This window comes from Myotis lucifugus, unplaced genomic scaffold (genome assembly GCF_000147115.1).
Source record: "Myotis lucifugus unplaced genomic scaffold, Myoluc2.0 scaffold_11, whole genome shotgun sequence".
Taxonomy (NCBI): Eukaryota; Metazoa; Chordata; class Mammalia; order Chiroptera; family Vespertilionidae; genus Myotis; species Myotis lucifugus.
Window position 1 is genome coordinate 7,727,730 of NW_005871059.1, and position 20,898 is coordinate 7,748,627.

General features: G+C 38.5%; 1 protein-coding gene across 1 annotated transcript in view; it reads right to left on the reverse strand.

Moving 5' to 3' along the window:
• The window catches only part of AIG1 (androgen induced 1), a 145,908-nt gene that overhangs the window by 106,011 nt on the left and 18,999 nt on the right, over nucleotides 1–20,898 (reverse strand). The window contains exon 3 of the mRNA XM_023750097.1: nucleotides 12,077–12,178. Within this exon, the coding sequence (XP_023605865.1) occupies nucleotides 12,077–12,178 (102 nt within the window). The remainder of the gene's footprint in view (nucleotides 1–12,076; nucleotides 12,179–20,898) is intronic.

Here is a 20,898-nt window from a genome sequence, read left to right on the forward strand (position 1 = left end):
TCATCTTATTTAATCTTGTCCTATGCTATTCTATCCTATTTTTGAGAACTTATATTTATTAGGCTTACTATGTGGCAGGCATTGTGCTGTGTACCTCCATGGCCAACCTCATGAATTCCCACAAAAAACTGAAACCAGAGAGCACTTGAGAAATCACTAGGCTCAGTCCCTCTTTCTAGGTGACTCACATGTCTGCATCTATTAGAAGCACAACATCCAGAAACAGAGTGGGTCTTTTTGGGTTAATCTGGTGTGAGAAAGAGAATGGAGCAAAAAAGACAATCTGTTGTGTGTGTGGTGATGGCAGCAGGGTGGGTATAGAAAGAATGTTTACTAACGTCAATCTTCTTATCCTACTCATACAGATAGCAGCAATGTAAGCAGCAGCACATGGATGTACAGGATTATTAGATATATTATCAGGTCACAAAAATTAAAGCATTTGATAAGAATGAAAGGGGTTTTATTAAGGGGAAACATTTCCACCAATTGGCTAATCCTTGCACCTTTAAAGTACATCTTCATTGGATTAAGTGCAAGCTCATTCTCTGGGTACGGTAAAACAATAGGAAATAATCATTCTTGCTTAGATGAAAAGGAAAATAACCTACAATGCCAGGAATATTGATTAGTGTCCTAAGGAAATATGTTTGGTGAAATATAATGACAATTCATGTTTAAAGACTTCTCTTTAACTAGATGTTAACAAAGTTCCATGGAGACAGGTCATTGGCATTCTGCTCCCAACTTGTCCACTGACAAGCCATGTGAACTTAGACAAATTACTATGCTGGACATTTGGAGGCCAACAGAATTAGCTCTGCTATTCAAAAGGGAAGACTGATCCTGAAAATTATAAGCCAATGAGCTTGACAAGAATGCTATAAGGTTCTAGAATAGGCCACTGAAGGACTAGGGCATGAAATTTAGAAAATTAAACAGTGACTATAGGTACCAGCCTAAGTTCACTTAGAGAAAATAAAATCTTATTTCCTTTTCAGAATGTGTCACAGCTAAGTGTTCCAGCCTGAGAGATTAAGGAAATGTGATAGACATTCATTCACTTCATCATTTATTCATTCATTCATTCACTCTTTCAAAAAACATTTTCTGAGACCTGCTATGTGCCAGGCGCACTGAGTCAAATGATGGGAATATGATGAGAAGACCAAACTCTTGCCCCCAAAGAACATCTATTCCAGAGAAATGTGCCAACAAACTGCAAGTACAGTGCAAGGGATACTATAGCAGAGGTTCATATTGGGTAAAGAGGCTCAATAACAAGAGACAGTTCTATAATGTAAGGAGAGGACTGATGCATGAGTGCACTCAGAGAATAAGTAGCGTTTTGACAGGGAAAGGAGGACTGGGTGGACACTCAGTTCTGGAATGTCCTGGAGGGCAGCTTGGAGGGGCCTTGACAGGTCTGGCTGGAGTTCTGTTTTAGCCACAGGTTAGCAGACGGGGATCCTGGAGACATCCCGGAGCAGCCTCACCTTTAGAAGAGGTATAAATGGGCTCAGGGAAGTAAGCCAGTATCCTTAAGGGACCAGGCAGTTTGGAGACAAATTCGTTAGCTTAGATTCAGAATCAAATAGAAAATAAATTGGGTTGGACATTTTCTAGTGGATTGCTTTCCTTGCTTCTCTTTAGCTAACCATTTTTCTACATAACTTAAAAGAAGCATGCAGATAAGAGGAGGATGCAGAACCATCAACCCACTCTTGTTATCTCCATGATCTGGAGCCAGTGTAAGGATTTGGAACAAAATTTTGGACTCAGAAGTTTCTTTTCCCACTTTAGCTAAGCATGACCAACACAATGCCCCCTCAGGAAATATATATATCCCAGCCAACTTGGGGAAAGCAACACCTCTCCTTCATAGGTAAGTTTTGTCCCTAGGGCACCATTCACTTGTTGCCAACTCCCAGCCCCTACCCTTTTTCCGTACAAGATCCCTTATCACAGAACTGTCTCTCAACTATGGATACTTAATTACTGTCCTGTTTCTCCATCCTGAAAAATGGAAATTTTTTTTTATTTTCATTACTGTCGCCCACCTGGCCCTTCTGCCACCACATATATCATCTTTATCTAAATACTTGTTTTGACCTTCAGACTCAACACTTCTCTCCAAGCATGGCTACAACGTGGTTAAAATGTACTGCCCTGAAAAATCAATTGTTTTGTTACTGACTTAACCCAGAGTGTAACCTTCAAAGTATCTTCAACTCAATGGCACAAATTTTGGCACCTCAATTCAAAACAAATAAAACATGATTTTATTAAATCCCAATAAATCCATTCAGTTTTCCTCAAGTTCTTAGTACTATGCCTTCCCCAGAGCTGATCCTCTGTTCACATTGAGTTTAACAAGATGGAATTTGCTAGATATACATATAAGGGTCTTACATTTTGTGTATAAAAATGAAAATAATAACAACTTTAAGTTTTAGCTTAACCATGCAATGATCAGGTAAGAATCATGTGGAAGTTTTCATGTAGAGTATCATAGAACTACCAAAAATGTTAAAGCTTGGACAATACTAATAAGCAAGGACAATGGCTAAATCACTTTGCTGTGTACCTGTCAAATCCTATGAAATTGTAAATGAATCTAGACAAGCCTGGTCAGATGAGCATGATGGTGAATGGCCTGTATATCATTTCTTCAATAAATATTTGCTGAATATGCACTAAATGCCAAACATTATGCTAGGTTCTGGAGAAAAAGATGAAGAAAACCCACAAACAGTTGTGGCCCTTTATGGCCTCATAGGCCATTGGAAGAATAAACGTGTAAATAAACAGTAACCAAACAATGTGATAAGAGAAATCACAGGTGTATGAACAAGGTGTTCTGGGTGCACTGAGAAGGCACTCAGATGCCTAGAAGACTGAGGATGGCTGATGTCTAAGAAAGGAATGTAGCAAGAAATCATCAGAACATCGGATTTTCTAGAAAGGTAACTGAGGCAGCAATGTGGAGAAAGACGTGGTGAGGAGACAGACAGTGAGGAGGCAGAGATGGGAGATCAGCCTGTTGCCTCCGCTCAGTTGAGAGATAGTGACACCTAGAACAAAAGAAGGGATGGTGGAGGTGAGGAGGCTTAGGCAGACATTGGAGCTACTTTGGAGCTACATCTGATAGGAATGGTTAACTGTGGGGGATGTGGTAGGAAGAGGAGCTTGTAAATGCATCCTGCCATTATTAAGATGGCAATATGAGAGGAGTAATGAGATTTAGAGGAGGAGTTAATGTAATGAGTTAGTTTCAATATGTTCATTTCAAGGTTGTGTCAAATGCAGAGTGTGATGCTCCTTGGGAAGGTGGACCAGGAAGTACAGATTCAGGAATGACCCAGGTAGGGCAGAGTGAAGTCATGAGGGAGGGTTCTCTTGGAAGAGAACATGAGAACAAAGAGGACTGGAGTTTGAATCCCGCAGAATAGATGAAGGGACTGGGCAGATTGAAACTTGAACAGAAGGCTCAGTTCCTTGCAACAGTCTTTCTTATAGCTGAAGACTCATGGTTGTGGCCCACTGCGGAAGCTCCATCACTGGAGATGCTCAAGCAGGAAGTGAAAGGGAATTTGCCAGGATGCTGTTCAGGTGATTAAAGTGTCACATGGCATATGGATAAGATGATCTTTAGAATCACTTCCCAAGTTTAAGATTCTGGAATTCTGTGCTCCCATGATAGAAAATGCAGCTTCTTTCCACTTCACTTTCCTTGGCAGCTGTCACTGATGCTTGCTGAGGCTGAAGCTTCAATTAAAAGGGAACTGGAAAGGATAAAGGAATAGACTTCTGCCAAGGAGTTGGGTCTGTGGCTAATGAATGATCTGTCTGTGGTAGTGAAGAAGGAAGCCAGTTCCTAAGACAATACCTTCCTCCCTGCTCCAACCCCTCCCCTGACTAAGGGCAAATGAATGAGAAACATATGAATTAAGTTTACTTTGAAATATCGATGGATTTAAGGATTAGGGGTAAAAGACTTGAGTAAACCACACTTTGGGTTTTGCTGACCCGAAAACATCTGAATATGACTTACAGACCTTTTGATGAACTCACACTACTGCTGGGCCTGCTCATCTATTAAATGTAGCAAGAAAAAGGGCAGAGTATAAACCAAATATTATTAGCCTTGAATTTTACCCTTGCATAAAAAAGTAGTTCTACAAAGGAATTTGTGATGGCAGGAAATTGCTTTAAAAAGCCACTGACTCTTACCCTAGAGGAAAAATAACTAATACCCAGATGAAATAATCAATATATGGAAGAGCTTTTCAATAAATTTGATCCAGGCTATTATATAACTGGCCTGTAGCTCGTTTTCAGGCACCCATGTTGTGTTCTTTATTCATCTATTCAGCCCTACTCAAGCAGTAATAATAACATGACATGTACCAACCAATAAGACCTTCTGAGAGGGGGGAAGCAAGCCATGTATGCAGAATTAGCTGCAGTGCAGCTGAGATTGAAGAGTGAAGTAAAATACAAGTAAGGAAAGAAGTGAATGGTTTGGGTTATATTTTCTGTCAATTATTATGAAAAGAAAAGATAAAAAGTGGAGGAGAAGAGAACAAGAGAAAGCATGGACATGCAATATTGTAACAAATATTCATTGATTGCCCATTATATGGAGACACTGTTCTAAGTGCTTGGGATAACTCAGTAACTAAACCAAAGATCTCTGCCCTTATGGAAATTATATTCTAGCAGAGGAAGATGGATAATAAGGCACAAATACAACATGTAAGTAAAATCATGTAATATGTCAAGGATGATAGGTGCCATGAGAAGGATAAAGAGCAGGATAAGGAATTCTGGGGGGTGTTGGGGGTTGTTGTAGTGCTTAATGGGCTGAGAAGGTGATTTTGAGCAAAGACTTCAAGGAGGTGAAGGAGTAAGCCAAGCAGATTTCTAGGGGACAGCATTCCAAAGCAGGAGGGTATTTGATGTGTCTAAGAAACAGTAAGGAGGCCAGCTCAATCAACTAACATCTATCTATCTCTATATATAAAAACCCAAGAGACCTTTCAACCATTCGACTGGTAGCTATGATGCACACTCACCACCAGGGGGCAGATGCTCAATGCAGGAGCTGCTCCCTAGTGGTCAGTGCGCTCCCATAGCGGGAGTGCCACTCAGCTGACCAACAGGTGCCAAACACCGGGCTCACGGCTGGTGAGCGCAGCTGCTGTGGCGCAAGCCTCTCCCACAGACACTCCCCCTGCGTGTCCCTCCTCAACCCGGACCAGGATCGTGAGGCATTGGGACTGACTGGGTGAGAGCCCATGGCTGCTTCTCGGTCATAGGCACACCAGTATCACCCTGGGATGGGCACATGGAGACCGCAGCGGAGCATCAGTGAGCCTACCGAGCGGCGGTGGCAGGTGCAGCAGGGCCGGGATAAGTGGGAGCGTAGTGGCGCCCGGCCTGGCTTGGGCTCCTCCTAGGCCGCCTGCCACTTCGTGCACTACTACATTCCTTGGGGGATGATGGACTGTAGGTTTTGGCCTGATCCCTGCAGTCCATGCTGAGGGTCCCCACCGGTGCACGAATCCGTGCACCGTGCCTCTAGTTGATTTATAAAATAGTTACTGAGTACCTATAATATGCTGAGCACTATACCAAGCACTGCAGGGAAAAAAAAGTTAATCCCCAAACTTCAAAGAGTCTGTATGACTTAGCCATTGTGCCTTCTTTTAATATATTTTATTGATTTTTTTACAGAGAGGAAGGGAGAGAGATAGAGAGTTAGAAACATCGATGAGAGAGAAACATCAATCAGCTGCCTCCTGCACATCTCCTACTGGGGATGTGCCCGCAACCCAAGTACATGCCCTTGACCGGAATCGAACCTGGGACCTTTCAGTCCGCAGGCCGACGCTCTATCCACTGAGCCAAACCGGTTTCGGCTAACCTAGGACATTTTAAACTTTCCTTCCCCCAATCTTCTTCCCATCTCCTTACTTGATATCCCTCCTTTCTGCAGCCATCTCTCTTTTCACCCATGGCATTACCACATTTTCTTTTCTCCTCTCTTTCCCTTTCCCCATCTGAGCGTCTCTCTAGGTCTTATTTCTCTCACCAATTCTCTGGATTTCTCTTGCATCTTTCAGGCGTTTTTCTTTATCTCTTATTTCCTGTATTTAAAAACAATATGTCTAGGTGTAGATTTTTTGGTATTTATCTGACTTGGTGTTTCCTGAGCTTCCTGACTCTGTGGTTTGCTGTCTGACAATCTGGGGGAAATTCTCAGTCTTATTTTTTTGGTTCCTTCCTTTTTCTTCTCCTCCTGGTAATCTCATCATGCATGTATTACACTTTTTTTGTAGTTGGCCCACAGTCCTTGCATATTCTGGTCTATTTTTTTTCAGTGTTTGTTCTCTTTACTTTTTAGTGTTCCAAGGACTCTATTGATACATCCTCTAGCACAGCAACTTAGGCTGTGGTTAGCTTCACCTGAGGGCAGACCTTGTTAAAAACAGGATGCTCCAGTGTATTTAAAAATGATTGCTTTTCCCCTGCCAGTGCTGGAAGCAGGAGATTTTTCTCAGATATTTACTATGGGGACCCAGTCGAGCTCCTGGAGGTAAATCTCACAATATCTGGGGACCCCTAAGACTAGATTCCCTGGAATTTTTTAACTCTCACTCATGAATATCTGCTCCAGTACATTATTATTCTTTACATATGCCTATCTGTCTTTCCAATCTTTGAGTTTTCCCTGTGTCCTCCCCCTCTTAAGGATGCAAGAAGAGATGTTGATTTTTCATTCTCTTCAGCTTTTGACTTGTTAGGATGAAGATGCAACTTCTAAGCATTTTATGTGTGAATCTGGAAAACTCTTTTGGTCTCTCTACCTCATAAACTGTTCAAAGTTTTCTCAAACATCAGTTTAAAAAATACATTTTCTCCAATGTACAATATTTTTGTTAGAAATAAATAAACAGTAAAAATGGCAACAGTTAAAATTAAATACCTTAAAGCCGATTACTGACTTTAATAGAATAATCAAAACTTCAGGTCAAAATTTAGATCAGCAAAATCTGACAGTAGAATTGGACTTGGTAGAACTAATGATCACAAGTAAAATTTTGCAATGGAAGAAGCTATGATCGGTAAAATTAAATATGAAAAAACACAAAACCTTACACCCAAGAACAGTATGCATCATTGCTGACAGTGTCTACCTCACTGTGGACATTAACTCTCCTTTATCCTGGGTCTTGGGGTCTTATTTGTTTTCTTTGGGAGGTCCACTGGGAGTCTTAGAAAGAGGTTCCCAAGAAATTTCTGACCTCTGTTCCAGTCTGAACTTTTATTTTTAAAAATTTCCAGATATCTTCTAGCTACTTTAGAATACATTGGGAAAACTGAGAAAGGTCAGTTTTTCATTCGGAATGTTTACAATGGTCTTCTCTCAACCAACAGCTTCTTTTGTAAAATATCAGAGTGGTACAGGCTCTATGGTACTGAAATGTATAATCTGCGTAGCCCTGAACTGGAAATTTACCAAAAGAATAATGTCAAAGCCAAGTTCCTGCAAAACCAATGATCATACAAGCAGCATTTAATGCCTTTTCTTCTGGGAAAGACAGATGTACAAAAACTTTAGTAATTATCAAATGTCAAAATAATACTGAACAGAATAAATAGTTGCCTAAATTAACGTTCTCTTGAGGATCAGTTACGTATAACAAGAACAACTGACAAATCAAGCATGAAGAGAGGTGGGGTGCTTTTTTTTTCTCTCCTTATAAATTATATGGGGAATGAACAACTCCTGCTGTGATTGTAAGAATATCTAGGTCATGTCTGCTGAAAGATCTGTGGTAATAATAATAATATCCTAACCTTCCACAGTGCTTGGCAATCTCAAAGCACTTCATAAACATTAATTAGGTCTTCAGTAAGCAGAGACACTGTCTCGTTGTGTTTTTTTTTTCCTGTTACAGCATTAGTGAGAGTCTGCAATCATACCAGAGTTTAAATATTTATTTATTTATTGCTTTTAATGTATGTTTACTCCATGGGCAATGCTGTAAAACTATAATCAGCAGAAGAGAAAGGTTCAGAGTTCTATTTTTGCAACAAGCCAGAACAAAAATTACTGCTTCTCCTTGTCAGAGTGAAGGCAGCCTGTTGGGATATTCTGTTTTCCTACTTACCTTCCTCTACTTCACATGTGCCATTTCCATCCTCTAAAACTGCAAGTGTTTTTCTCATCCTGTAACCACCCAGAACATAGCAGGGTGCTTTGCACAGCATAGGTATTCAACAATACCTGGGGGAGGGGGAGTGCAGACCCTTCCCGCCAGCCCCACATTGCAGCCGTGTAGAACCTTCACACAACTGTCCATGACCATTCTCATTACAATTAAGAAACTGATTTATTTGCTGATATCATCTCTGTTTTTCTTTTGTCTGGTCATCAGTGGACTGAGGATAGAAAGGTGGTAGAAGGATATAAATGTAAACCTGACATTCTTCCAAGTTTCAAAAGCAAATGCACAAACATCTTTATCGTCAACACTAAGTGAATGCCTTGTGGGCATCATGTTTTTTTGAATTGCTGGGAATACAAAGATAATTAGGGCTTCCAGGATAGATGGGTTTTTTATTTTGGATACTGAACTGACTCCATTTAAATTTGCTATATTTATATGCTTATGTTTTAATTGTAATAAGTTAAAATTCCTTCTTTTTGGTGCTATTTTCATGGAGTCTGGAGATAATTTAGTGGTTACACACCGAGGGTGTATTAGTTTTCTAACTCATCTATTCACCCATTTCCTCTTCTCTTCTGCAAATCTAGGATTACTCGCTGAGAAAAAAGAGGCAGAGAGTGGGAAGGAAGTGATAGAATACCTGCCTTTCGTTATAATCATGTCTAACTTCTGGCAACTTTAGTGCATATCAAAATGAAAACCCTGTGAATTTCAGATTCTGTGAGTTTCCCCTTATGTTCGTTTCTGACTAATTTTGTGCTGGGAAGTTTAAATGCTGTAAATTTAAGAGTGACTTAATAAAGTCTTCTGAAATGGTGACATGATGGGCTTATAAACTGCATCTGAGTTCTGTGGTTCAGGGCTTCGATCCCTAGAAATTATGTTGAGCCTTTGCAAACAACGAATGTGACCTACACATAATAAGCACAGGCTGCATTCTCCCTAGGAATTCCTGTAGCTACAAAAATCTAAACAGGCAACAGCAAATAGGCCTCGTGGGCCATAAACCATTTGCAGAAATATCTAGAAGTTACAAATTAAGCTAGTAAAGTATTAAAAAATATGTTTTATAATCCCACCTTGTTAGATATATTTTCATACAACAAAATAGGAAACATATGATTAGATGAGTAATAAAATGAAGGTAAATCAAAATAAATGATAAATATGAATATAAAATATTTAATATAAGTATAAATATTTTAAAATTTTATTTTCTTGTCTTCATTTCAATAAATTCATGAAATTTGTTGTTATAATGGAAATTTTCACAAAATTTGAGCTCTACTGATAGTATTACTCTAAGCTAAATCTAACATTAATTAAACATGCAATGTAATTATAATCAAAGTGTACACAACTTAAATGTTTTCAGCAAAATATGAAATTAAAAATAAATGTAAATTTTAATTGAATTATTTTTCTATTTTTTAAATTAAATATTCAAAATGTCTATTAAGATTAAAAACAAGTACAAATTATAATTACTTATTAAACTTTTAAATAAAATTTTAAAAAGCTAAAAGTATTTACTTAATTTTTTGAAATTTCATAAATCTTATTACACATTTTATAAAAATGTAATTATTCATGATTCTAGTATTTAATGTTCATATTTTAATTGTCAATTTAAAATAGCATCATGTTTTAGCCACATTGTATTTAAATTGTCATATATACAAATTTAGAGTAATGTAAATTATTTAATATTACAAAATATTCCTCAGCTACCATATTCAACTTGGTTGTTTGTATCTTTAGAAACATGAATTGAAACATGAAAAAAAGCAAAGAAAGGGTCATTTTTCTCTACTAAGACACAAAATTCATTGTAAAAGAGTCTATTGAGCTCATATTATCTGAGGATTTGAAATGCTAATAAATTTATCTTATCCTTTTCCTAAATATTTGTGGCATTGAATCCTCCTTGCATTTCTATGTAGTGTGTGCCTCCAAGAGTGAGAATTTTAACCCATCCAAGTGAATCAAGGGAAAATGAAGAGACTCAAATTGAAGTTCTAATGGCTGCCTACATGCTCAATAAACCGTTCGTTGGAAACATTAAATAGTGCCAAGATCTGCAAAGGTGGTGATTCGTTCTCAGGCCCAAAGGTAATATTGTTCAATTGAGGGATCCAAATAGTCAAGGACTATACCTCTAAGCACATGATACACCAATTGTTCTCAGTTAAGGCCCTTCCAGTATTAGAAACTTTCTGAGCTTAAGTGTCTTCATCTGTAAAAAGATAACACTTCCTCACTCATAGTACCCGTGTGAAAATTAAATGATTTAATCACTATAGAATGCCTGGCATACAGTAAGTTCTCAAAAATAATAGCTATTAGTATTGACTGGCACGGAATTATAGAAACTGGCAATACTGAATTCATTCATCAATCTAACAAATATGTATTGATTCTACAATAAGCCAGGAGCTGGGCAGAGTGCTTGGGGATTGAAGGCTGCTGTTTTGCCCTGGGAGTGTAGCATTTTTGTGGGGGAAACAGAAGTGCAAAGTAGAGATATGAAGGTGCTGTGCAAGCACCGATGACAGAAGAGCTAACTTGACTTGGGAGAGTGAGGCAAGACGTCTTAGAGATGTTATCTAAACTAGCAGGATGAGCAGTAGTTTCCCAGCAAAGAATGGGAAGAGCATATGGGGCAGAGGATTGCAAAGATATGTAGTCATGAAAGAGCTTTCACAATCAAGAGAAGTAGGAAGTTAAAGAGGGGCAGAGTAACCAAGTCAGGTCCCTTAGGTGGCTAAAGTGAAGCAGTAAGACCGAGCCGATTTCTTGGGAATTAAACTAGAGGTGCCATGTTAATCCTTCAACAGTGTGGCTCTATTGGGCTCAAATAAACTTCTAGTTCTCTGAGATGTGCCACTTTTGACAAAGAGGCTTACAAAAGGATTGATCAAAGCCATTCAGCATAATACTATTTATTTGTTAGTACACACCACTTTTCTTAAAACATACCAAAACTGGGGCAGGGAGCAAACTGTTATTTTGGACCTAAGACACTATATCTAGCTCTTCGCTCCCCTATAATTTCTGTGATGGGTTGCCCTTTTCTCCAGGAGCACCCAGTGACAGTCTAAAAATTGCTGTAACCAAAAAAAATTGCAGGCTTCCTAGTTACTAACAAAATAGTGCTCAATTCCAGAAGCAGGAAGGGAATATTTCTTTGGAGATAATATCTCTTCAAATCTTGTAAAGTAATGTGCAAACCATCCAAAGTATTTGATTTGAAACTTGGGAAGGTAACACAATGGCTAAAGCATCAGAAAGAATTAAACCAAGGAGAAGGAAAAGACCTAGCAGCCGCAGGCCAATACCCTGGGATGGGCAGACCCTGACAAGGCAGCCACACCCAAGGACACCTCCAATGCCCATCTCCCAGGAAACAGAACAGCCCTGTTGCTCCTCCAGGAGAAATTCTCCAGTAAAATAAGCAGTCACGTTCAGAACAATCCCACTGATGTGAGTGGAGGAGGAGCAGAGTGTCAGTAGTTGTGCAGGTGGGAATTGATTCTCAGGCTCCAAGAGTGGATGAGCCTTTCAATGGTGCAAATTCATCGCAGAATAAGCTAGTTGTATTATCTAACACCACTGGTGCCTCTTATAAACTGTGGATTCCTTTATGCACAGCTTTAGTAGTGACTCAATTTCATGGGAAGACATTATTTTATTTACACTCAGTATTCTTCTTTGGTTATACGTGCATTATAACCTTCCAACATTTCACAGTGATTTAGAGATTCTATGGAAAGCCTAAGTTAGCACTTAATAGATTAAAAAAAAATAAAAGTTATCATTTGTTTTAGTTGACTCACCATTCCGTGGTTCAGCCACCCTGGGATAAAATTATCAAGCAACTTCGGGTAAATCATCTCTCTGTCATAGGCATAAATGATCCAGAACACCACTACAACAAACTGGAAGGGAAAAGAAATCCTTTATTTCAAATTCACCAATTATCCACAACATACAATTTGTTAATTATCTATTGTTCAAAGAACCCAACAGTATTTGTAATCTATAATGAAAGACAAATCAGTAAACCAGCTAATGACCAGAAAGACAGTTCTAACTTCAGGCCATTAGTGGTAATGGTTGGAGGCCCTCCTCCTTCCCTGATCTCTCAATTGTGTTTTCTCAGGCAGAGGGATCTCTCTGAGGGGGAGAGTAATGGTCTGTCTGTTGTCTGCAATAGCTCCCTCCCAGGGCTAATTGGGTTGGTTTGATTCCTCTCAAGAGGGTTTAAAAGTTCACTAGTGGTTTTGGATCCCATTCCCCACTGTACAGAGTTAGCACACATTCAAGAATCTGTAGTGGATGTCCCTTTTCCTTGAACTCATCATGTGGTTTAAATTAATCTTCGCATTCTCAAGTTTCTAGTTCACCACTAACTGCATTAGAATCGCTGCTATAAAATGTCCCAAAGTCACATTGCGAGCAAATGTATTAATTTACTAGTATGTACCCTACGCAGGGGCTCTGGCTGCTCTGAGAAGTAGAGCATATGGAGGGCAAAGGAAGATTCCTAATTCTCTTGTAAGTTCATCTGGGTTCCAGAGGTGGATTTTGACCCATCAGCAACATAATCATCAAAAGAGAGTAGAGTACTCAATTTATTATCATTTTTTCTTCAAACTAATGATGGGAGAATAAGTTCAGGTACAATAAAGAAAAGAATGGCCCAAGGTCTTAACCTTCAGCATAGAATTTAAAAGAAAAAGTGGATGCTTTTGTACATAGTAAATGTAGCATTTGATCCCAGAGGGAGGATTGATCAAAGTCTCGTAGCGTTATATCTTAACCAATAAATACTAGAGAATGATAAAATGCATCATGAATATTCAACAGAAACAATTTATATCTCATTTCTTATGTCATCCATGTCCCCACATTTTATTAATAAAAATAATAAATATTTTAATCCCAATTTTTATAAAACCCCTGGTGGTTATAGCTCAAGGCTAGTAATCAGTTGGGTTCCAAATTTCTATTCCAAGTATCTCAATTACTACATGGATTTACTTGCCTGAAAATAATCACCCTTAAAACCTAGGATATTATGAACATTTATTCTTTCATAAAACATACTGAATGATAACTGCAATATACAAATGTAGATTATACACATAATTTTAATATAAGTGGGGTTCCAGTTATTTACCTGCTTTTGGATGAACTATTTTCACTCAGTTGGTAAGTGTACAAGATGACAAAAGAAAAAAAAATCTGTTCTTATCATTAGGATCGTTACATAATTTTTGTAATACATAATTTTTGAATTATCCACAATTTTAGTTTATTCATTCCACTACAGACTTCAAATATAGTAGCTCTCAGTGTTACCTGCCCGCAGACTTACAAGCTACAGCCTTGCTAACAAAGTGGAGTCAGCAGCACCTGAGAGCTTGTTAGATGTGCAGAATACCACTCCCATCCTGATGTGTTTTGATCCCGCATTTCAATAAGAGCCTGGGGTCATTCATACGCACATAAGAGTTTGAAACGTCCTGCTTTGGAAGGCCCTACTCTAGCCACCTTGAGCCTCCTTCCTTACCATGGAGTGAGGCAATCCCAGGGCTGAGTGGCTTGTCTAGCTGGAACCTGCACCCCTCCTCTTCTAGTCTACATCCCAGGAAACCATGGCCTTGGAATTCCCAGAGACACAAGTATGCCTTGGGGCCTATGTGGGCCTCTGTTTGACTGCAGGGGTTGATTGTGAAATGTTTCCCTGGACCTGAGGCATTTGTTTCTGTAGGGTGAGAACAAAAGGTTTACATTGGGGTCCACACAGGCATGACGCCATTTCAATCCTAGATGGAGTCACAGGTAGAAATCCTCTTACTTTTGCCATATAATGAAACCTAATCATGAAAGTGAAATCCCATCCTATTCACAGGCCCCTCCCACATTCAAGGAGAAGGAACTATACTGGCCTCTCAGCAGGAATAGGAGGGGGAGTGGAATCTTAGGGTCATTTTAGGATTCTGCTTAACACATGTTCTCTCTCTGTTCTTTCCAAAATTGCTTTGGCTATTTTAAGTCCTTTGCATTTCCTATTAAGTTTTAGAATCTCAGCGTAGTAATTTCTATAAAAATATCCTGCTAGAGTTCTGATTATCACTATTGAATCAATATATTCAACTTGGGGAGAAATGACATCTTAATAATATTAAGTCTTTAGCCCATGAACATAATTTATATCTCCATTTATTTAGATCTTTAATTTCTCAATGTTTGTAGTCTTCAGTATATATAGATCTTGCACATATTTTGTTAAATCTATCAATAAGCATTTGATTTTTTATGCTATTATAGATAGTATTACATTTCTTTTATATTCTTTGTTGCCAGTATATAGGAATACAAATGATTTTTGTATGTTGACATTTGTTCAATTCACTTAGTAGTTTGAGAATTTTATAAAGTGTTTTAGACTTTTATATGTGCATGATCTGCAAATAAAGACAGTTTTCCTTCTTCCTTTATAAGTTGTATGCCTTTTATTGCTTTTTCTTTTCTTATTGTACAACCTACGACCTTCAGCAAAATGTTCATTAGATGTGATTAAGAGTGAGCATGCTTGCCTCCTTCCTTACTTAGGGAAAGTGTTAAGTCTTTCAACATTTAAATTTGATCTTAGCTGCAGGTTTTTCTTACATGCCTTTTATCAAGTTGAGGAATATCTCATCTTTGTTAATTTATGTCTGTAATGAATGCTGGGTTTTCAGATAGCTTTTCTGTGTATTTTAAGGTAATCATGTAGTTTTTCTCCTTTATTCTGTTAATATGATAAATTATATTGGTTGATTTTTAATGTTAAACCAACTTTTAATTCTTGGTAATTATGTATTATAATTTTTAGATATAATACTGGATTCAACTTGCTGATATTTTGTTAGGATTTGTTTTCCACCTTTATTGATCTACAGTTAATTTTCTTTTCTCATGCTGCCTTTTTCTAATTTTGGTAACAGGATAATGCTGGCCTCAAAAGATAATTTGGAAAGTGTTCTCTACTCTACTTTCTAAAGAAACTTTATGCAAGATTGGTATCATTTCTTCCTTATCTATTTGATATGCTTTTCTAGTGGAGATATCTGGACTTGTAGGTTTTCTTGTGGGATTTAATTGTGAATTCAAGTTCTTTAATAGATATAGAGTTTCTAGGTTTTCTATTTTTTTTCTTGAGTTACACTTTGTGGAATGTCTCCATTTCATCTAAGTTTTAGAATTTATAAAGTTGTTCTTAATATTCCACTATGGAAATCAGCAAATACTACAGAGCAGGTATTTTTTTCCCCTGGAGAACTGGTTGTTAATCATTTACCACCGATGAGAGCCACTTTCTGTTCACCATGAATGATCTTTCAGTGTGCCTACCACATGTAAAGCATTGTGGGCTCAATACTTAATAGCGCAATATAGTCAATTCCATGACCTCTAACATATGTTGAAGGAATTACATGAGTTATTAAAAGTGAAGTGACTTTCAAAAAAGTGTTAGTCACCTTTCTTAGTGTAACACTAGAAGGTCAAGAGGCACAGCTGAGTAATCAACCTTCAAATAATTCCTGAGATATAAACACAGTACAGATGGTAGCTTCTTGGCTTCCCTGCACTGATATCCTCTTGGAAGTATGGTCATCAGCAAACCCAAAATAAGTTTGAGCTTTACTACCAGGGCACAGATAGGAAACAAAAATAGGTGCTCTTGGACAGGCTAGGGATAGTGAAACCTTCCAGTGTTCTGAAGAAGCTCCTTCCCTGACCAGGGCCAATGGCCAGCTATTCCTCAGCACACACCTGCTGCTTCTCAGCTGCCAGGACCAGAATACTGTACTTGAACTGAGAGTGAAAGGAGCACTGTCACTTTCCAGTCCTTCAAGTGTCCCAGACAAAAATACCTGTGTCACAGCAAGTCATTGAGGCCTCATTTGAACCCCTGGGACTGTTAGAAGTGAAACCTAAGGAAAACTGGATTCACCCTTTGTCACATTCTGTAAGGAGTCTCTCATATGGAGTCTAATAGAAGCTGAAGCTGATCAACATTAGACTGCTCTCTAAGAAGAAGCTTTATTGACCAGTGAGGAACTCTTTGGAATTCAGTAAAACATTAGAATGCCAAGGATGCTGCGGAGAATAGTGCCACAAAGGAGGCTAAAAGGAAAAGCTACTTATCTATAGATTGGTCTGTAAAGGCCATTTAATATGATCTCAAACATCCACTGTTGAAGGAGGGAAGGAAGGAGAAAAAACGGTAGGGAGAAGTAAATGAATATATCTTTAAAGTCTATAGCTTCAACATGACATGATCCTATGGAATTACTTTCCCCTTTAAAACAAATTTACTAGTACTCAACACTTTACCAAATACTGATTACAAGTGGGCTCTACTTTGCTTCCAAATTTCCTATTCATGTTTTCTTTCCCATCAACTCTTTCCATGATCATATTGTTGCTGAGCAGTAATATTTAGAAGTTCTCAGTTGTGATTTCTCTTTCCAAACACACAAAGCATGAGAATAAGTTGTGTTCTGGATGCTAGCTGGCTGTTTCAGGTGGCCCCATGCAGGGTGAATGTCTCATTTTATCATGACCCCTATTTACTCACTTTCAAAATCTAGGAGATCCTGATTCAGAAAGTGGTCTCCTCCTGGCTGACTTCCCTCAGCCATACCCTCAAATTCAGAATGAATAGTGAAGCCTAGGGCCTTCTGATACTAGTATTGTAGCATCTTTTGTTCCAGAGTACAACTGATTTCTAGTGCTCATTCCTAGAAGTGTGACATGTAATTCCTCTACTTGCAATTATGAGGCTGTAACTAATGTTATACTCTTTATGCTGTGCATTCTGCTCAAATTATCTTAAAACCCATATCTTCATTTTTTGCAGTGGTTCTCAACCTTCCTAATGCCGCGACGCTTTAATACAGTTCCTCATGTTGTGGTGACCCCCAATTTCATTGTTACAAATTGAACATAATTAAAGCATAGTGATTAATCACAAAACAATATGTAATTATATATGTGTTTTCTGGTGGTCTTAGGCGACCCCTGTGAAAGGGTCATGACCCACAAGTTGAGAACCACTGATTTAGAGAGTTTCTAAAGCACATGTTGATGTTATGCCTTTTTCAACTATCATCTTTTTGGTAGAATTTAACATTTACCCATATTTATATACATTTAGGTCCTTAATTATCTCTCCTGACTGAATAAGTAATGTGGGAATAAAAACCCAACTCCTATAAGTGCCCATGTGATTTGGTGCTTGCCTGTCCAACCTAAGCTTCTACCATATTAATTCTTGCTCCATAAGCTCCAATTGGCAATTTGTTCTTATAACTCATTAAGCTCTTTCCTGCCTCAGGACCATAGCATTTTCTAGTCTTTATGCCAGGAATGCTCTCCCCCCGTTTTCACATGGCTGGATTCTCTGTTCCTTCAGGTCTAGCTTAAACATCACCTCTTCATGGAAGCCTTGTTAGTGACTCCTCTGCTTCATTATTTTCTATCATAGACCCCGATTTTTAAAAAATAGGCTCTTGTTGTTGTTGTCCAATTGTTCATTGCCTGGCTCTTTTATGAGAAAGTGAAGTCTCAGAGAATAATAATTTGTCTGTCTTCTTCATTGCTATTTCCCCACTGCCAGGCATAGAATATGTTTATGATAAAAATGTGCTGAAAAAAAATGAATAAAGGTGCAATGCTGCTTCTCATCTGTGTCAGACCCCACATCTTCCATAGGAACAGGCACTCTTTTACACCTTCAATTTTCTTCCTATTGACCTCAAATGTATCTTTTATGTTCTCTCTACATTGTTGTCGTCCTGTCAGTGAGGAAGATATGCCCTTCATATGCCCTTCTTTCTAAGGTTATTGTTCTAGCCCACCCCTTCTCTGATCTTCTATAAGTTAGCTCCTCCTTCACTTGTTTAAGTCTTCCATCATCCTACAATAATCCTTCTTTGGACTTCTAGACCAAGATGGAAGACTAAAGGCTTTCTTTCTAGAAATCAACCAAGAATAAGGATAATGAGAAACAGAAATGAAACCAATGGAAGTAAGAAGCACCCATAATCCAAACATCACTCTTTTAAAAAAGTCTGCCAAGTATTGGAAAATTGAACCAGGGCAGAGGAAGACTCTGATATAAGAAACAGGATACAAGAGCTCTCTGGTTGAGCAAGAAGAACAGAGAGATCATTCTGGTGGCACACTCTAAGGGACAGGAAATGACCCTTGCCGGGAACAGGTGGTCTGAGATGCATGAGAGCACTGGGGAAATGTTCTGAGCACTGCTTGGCTTCAGGTGTCATAAGTGATAATGTTAAAAGTGTCATCCCTTCAAGAAGCAGGATGTGGATAAGTTAAGGCAAGCAAGAAAGGATCTATGGTAACCAGCATGAATGCTCAGCCTTGAGCTCACCTGTCACCATACAAAAGGGTTACGATGAAAATGAGTCAAGGGAACAGAAATAATAGAGTCCAGAAAGAAGCCATTGTCCAGGGGAGGGTAGTGGTGGAGGAAAATGGCTCAGAATTCAAACTGCCCTAGCTCGGTTCCTTACCCTGTTTCCCTTCCTAGCCTTTCGCAAAGAGCTGGCTCAAGACAAACAGACCAATTTAAGGATGAGCAATCATAAGTAAAAGGATAGCATGGAATGTATTCACAGATACCACACACACATACACACAAAAGAGAGAGAAAGTGGAATATGACCACTCAAAAAGGCACCTGAACAATACAAACCAGAAAAATTATGTCAGGATAAAGATAATTTATGATCAAATAATTATTTGTTAATGAATAGAGGTCAAAGTAGAAAAATTGAGACAAAGAAGAGAAGATAAAGCAGAAGAAGACACTGAAAGTGAATGAACAGATCTTAAAAATGAATAAAATATAAAAAATAAAACTACATGAAACTGAAAGTCACCTTATAAACAATGAAAGGGAAAACTATCTTTGGTAAAGACAGCTGGGGTTTAGCTTTCTGCAGTACAGCAGACCAGATACACTGAGAAACCTTCCTGCTGAGAAACACTGGGTGCTAAATAAATCATGGCAAATATACTTTCAAATGTATTCTGAGCACACTAGAAGGGAAGGGAAATCACTAGGAGCCAAAATACACCACACACACACACACACACACACACACACACACTACAAAAAAAAAGGACAGGGAAAAAATCAGAACAGTAGCAAGGCCAGAAACTGGGATTGCTCTGGACATAAACGCTAGTACCATTATCCGAGCACTCTGTGCATTGTGGGCAAGGAGATGGATGACTAAAGCCTTGGGTCTTGCAAGTTGGTGCAGCAGGCACTGAACCTGAGGGGCCCACAGAGAGGCCATTCCTTCAGTGAGAAGATAGGCTAGAGAAAGTACCCTTCATCAAGTTAAATAAATTACTTTCTATTCCTAATTGCTAAATTGTTTTAATAAAAAGATTTCATTTTATTGAATTTTATTCTACATTGAGATCATTGTTTTCCCTCCTTTATCTTTGTATCATGAAAACTAAGCTGTGGTAATTTAGCAAGGCCAGAGAATACATTTTATACATATATCAAATAACTGTAGTGGATACTGAAGTGATTCTCCCAGATCCCCTCTTCAAGACCCATATATCCATTCCTCAACCACTGGGAATATTGGTGGTTGGCCACGGTCAGCTTCATCCTTCACTGGTAATTTCCCTCAGCTTAGGGAACTGCCTTGCCTAAGGTCATGCTTCTTCTCCAAGACCAGTCCAAACCTAATCATTGACTGATGTAAGGATACAAAGACCAAACACCTTTGCCTCAACTTAGGGCAACTCGGAAGGGTCATTCCAGCTCTAGGGTTCCCAGGATGCCTCAGTTACAACTGGCACTGTGGGTCATCTTCTCTCCTTACCCAGAGCTGTCTTCCTCACTTCCTAACAGGTGTATCTCCCAAGAACCCCTCTTTCTGCATTGACTCTCCATCTTAGAGCCTGTTCAAGTGGCACCCAATTAAGATAATGGCATTCATGGTAAAAACACAACAGATATTGCTAAACATAAGAACATTTGTGGTAAGTAAATTACCATAAAGAAATGTATAAAGAGTAAATATTCTTTGCAGTATCACCCTGTAAAGATAGTCATTGTCAAAAGGACAAGTGTATCATTTAAGATATTTTTCCACTCAAAAATACCACATGATCTCACTCATTCATGGATAATAAAGACCATTACAAACTTTTGAACAATAATAGATACAGAGGCAGAGCTGCCTCAAACTGATTGTCAAACTGCAGTGGGAAGGCCAGGGAGGGTTGGGGGACAGGAGGGAGGGGAGTAAGAGATCAACCGAAGGACTTGTATGCATCCATATAAGCATAACTAATGGACATAAGACACTGGGGGGTAAGGGAGGGCAGGGGTTTGTCAAGGGCGGGGGGGAAAAAGGACACTTATGTAATACCCTTTGTAATACTTTTAGCGAAAAATAAAAAAATAAAAAAAATAAAATAAAAAAATAAAAATAAATAAAATAAATAAATAAATAAATAAAGATATTTTTCCACTCATGTAAAATGCATTCCATACATTATTTTACAAAATTAGAGCAGTAATTTAATTTAAAAATATTTTAAGGACATA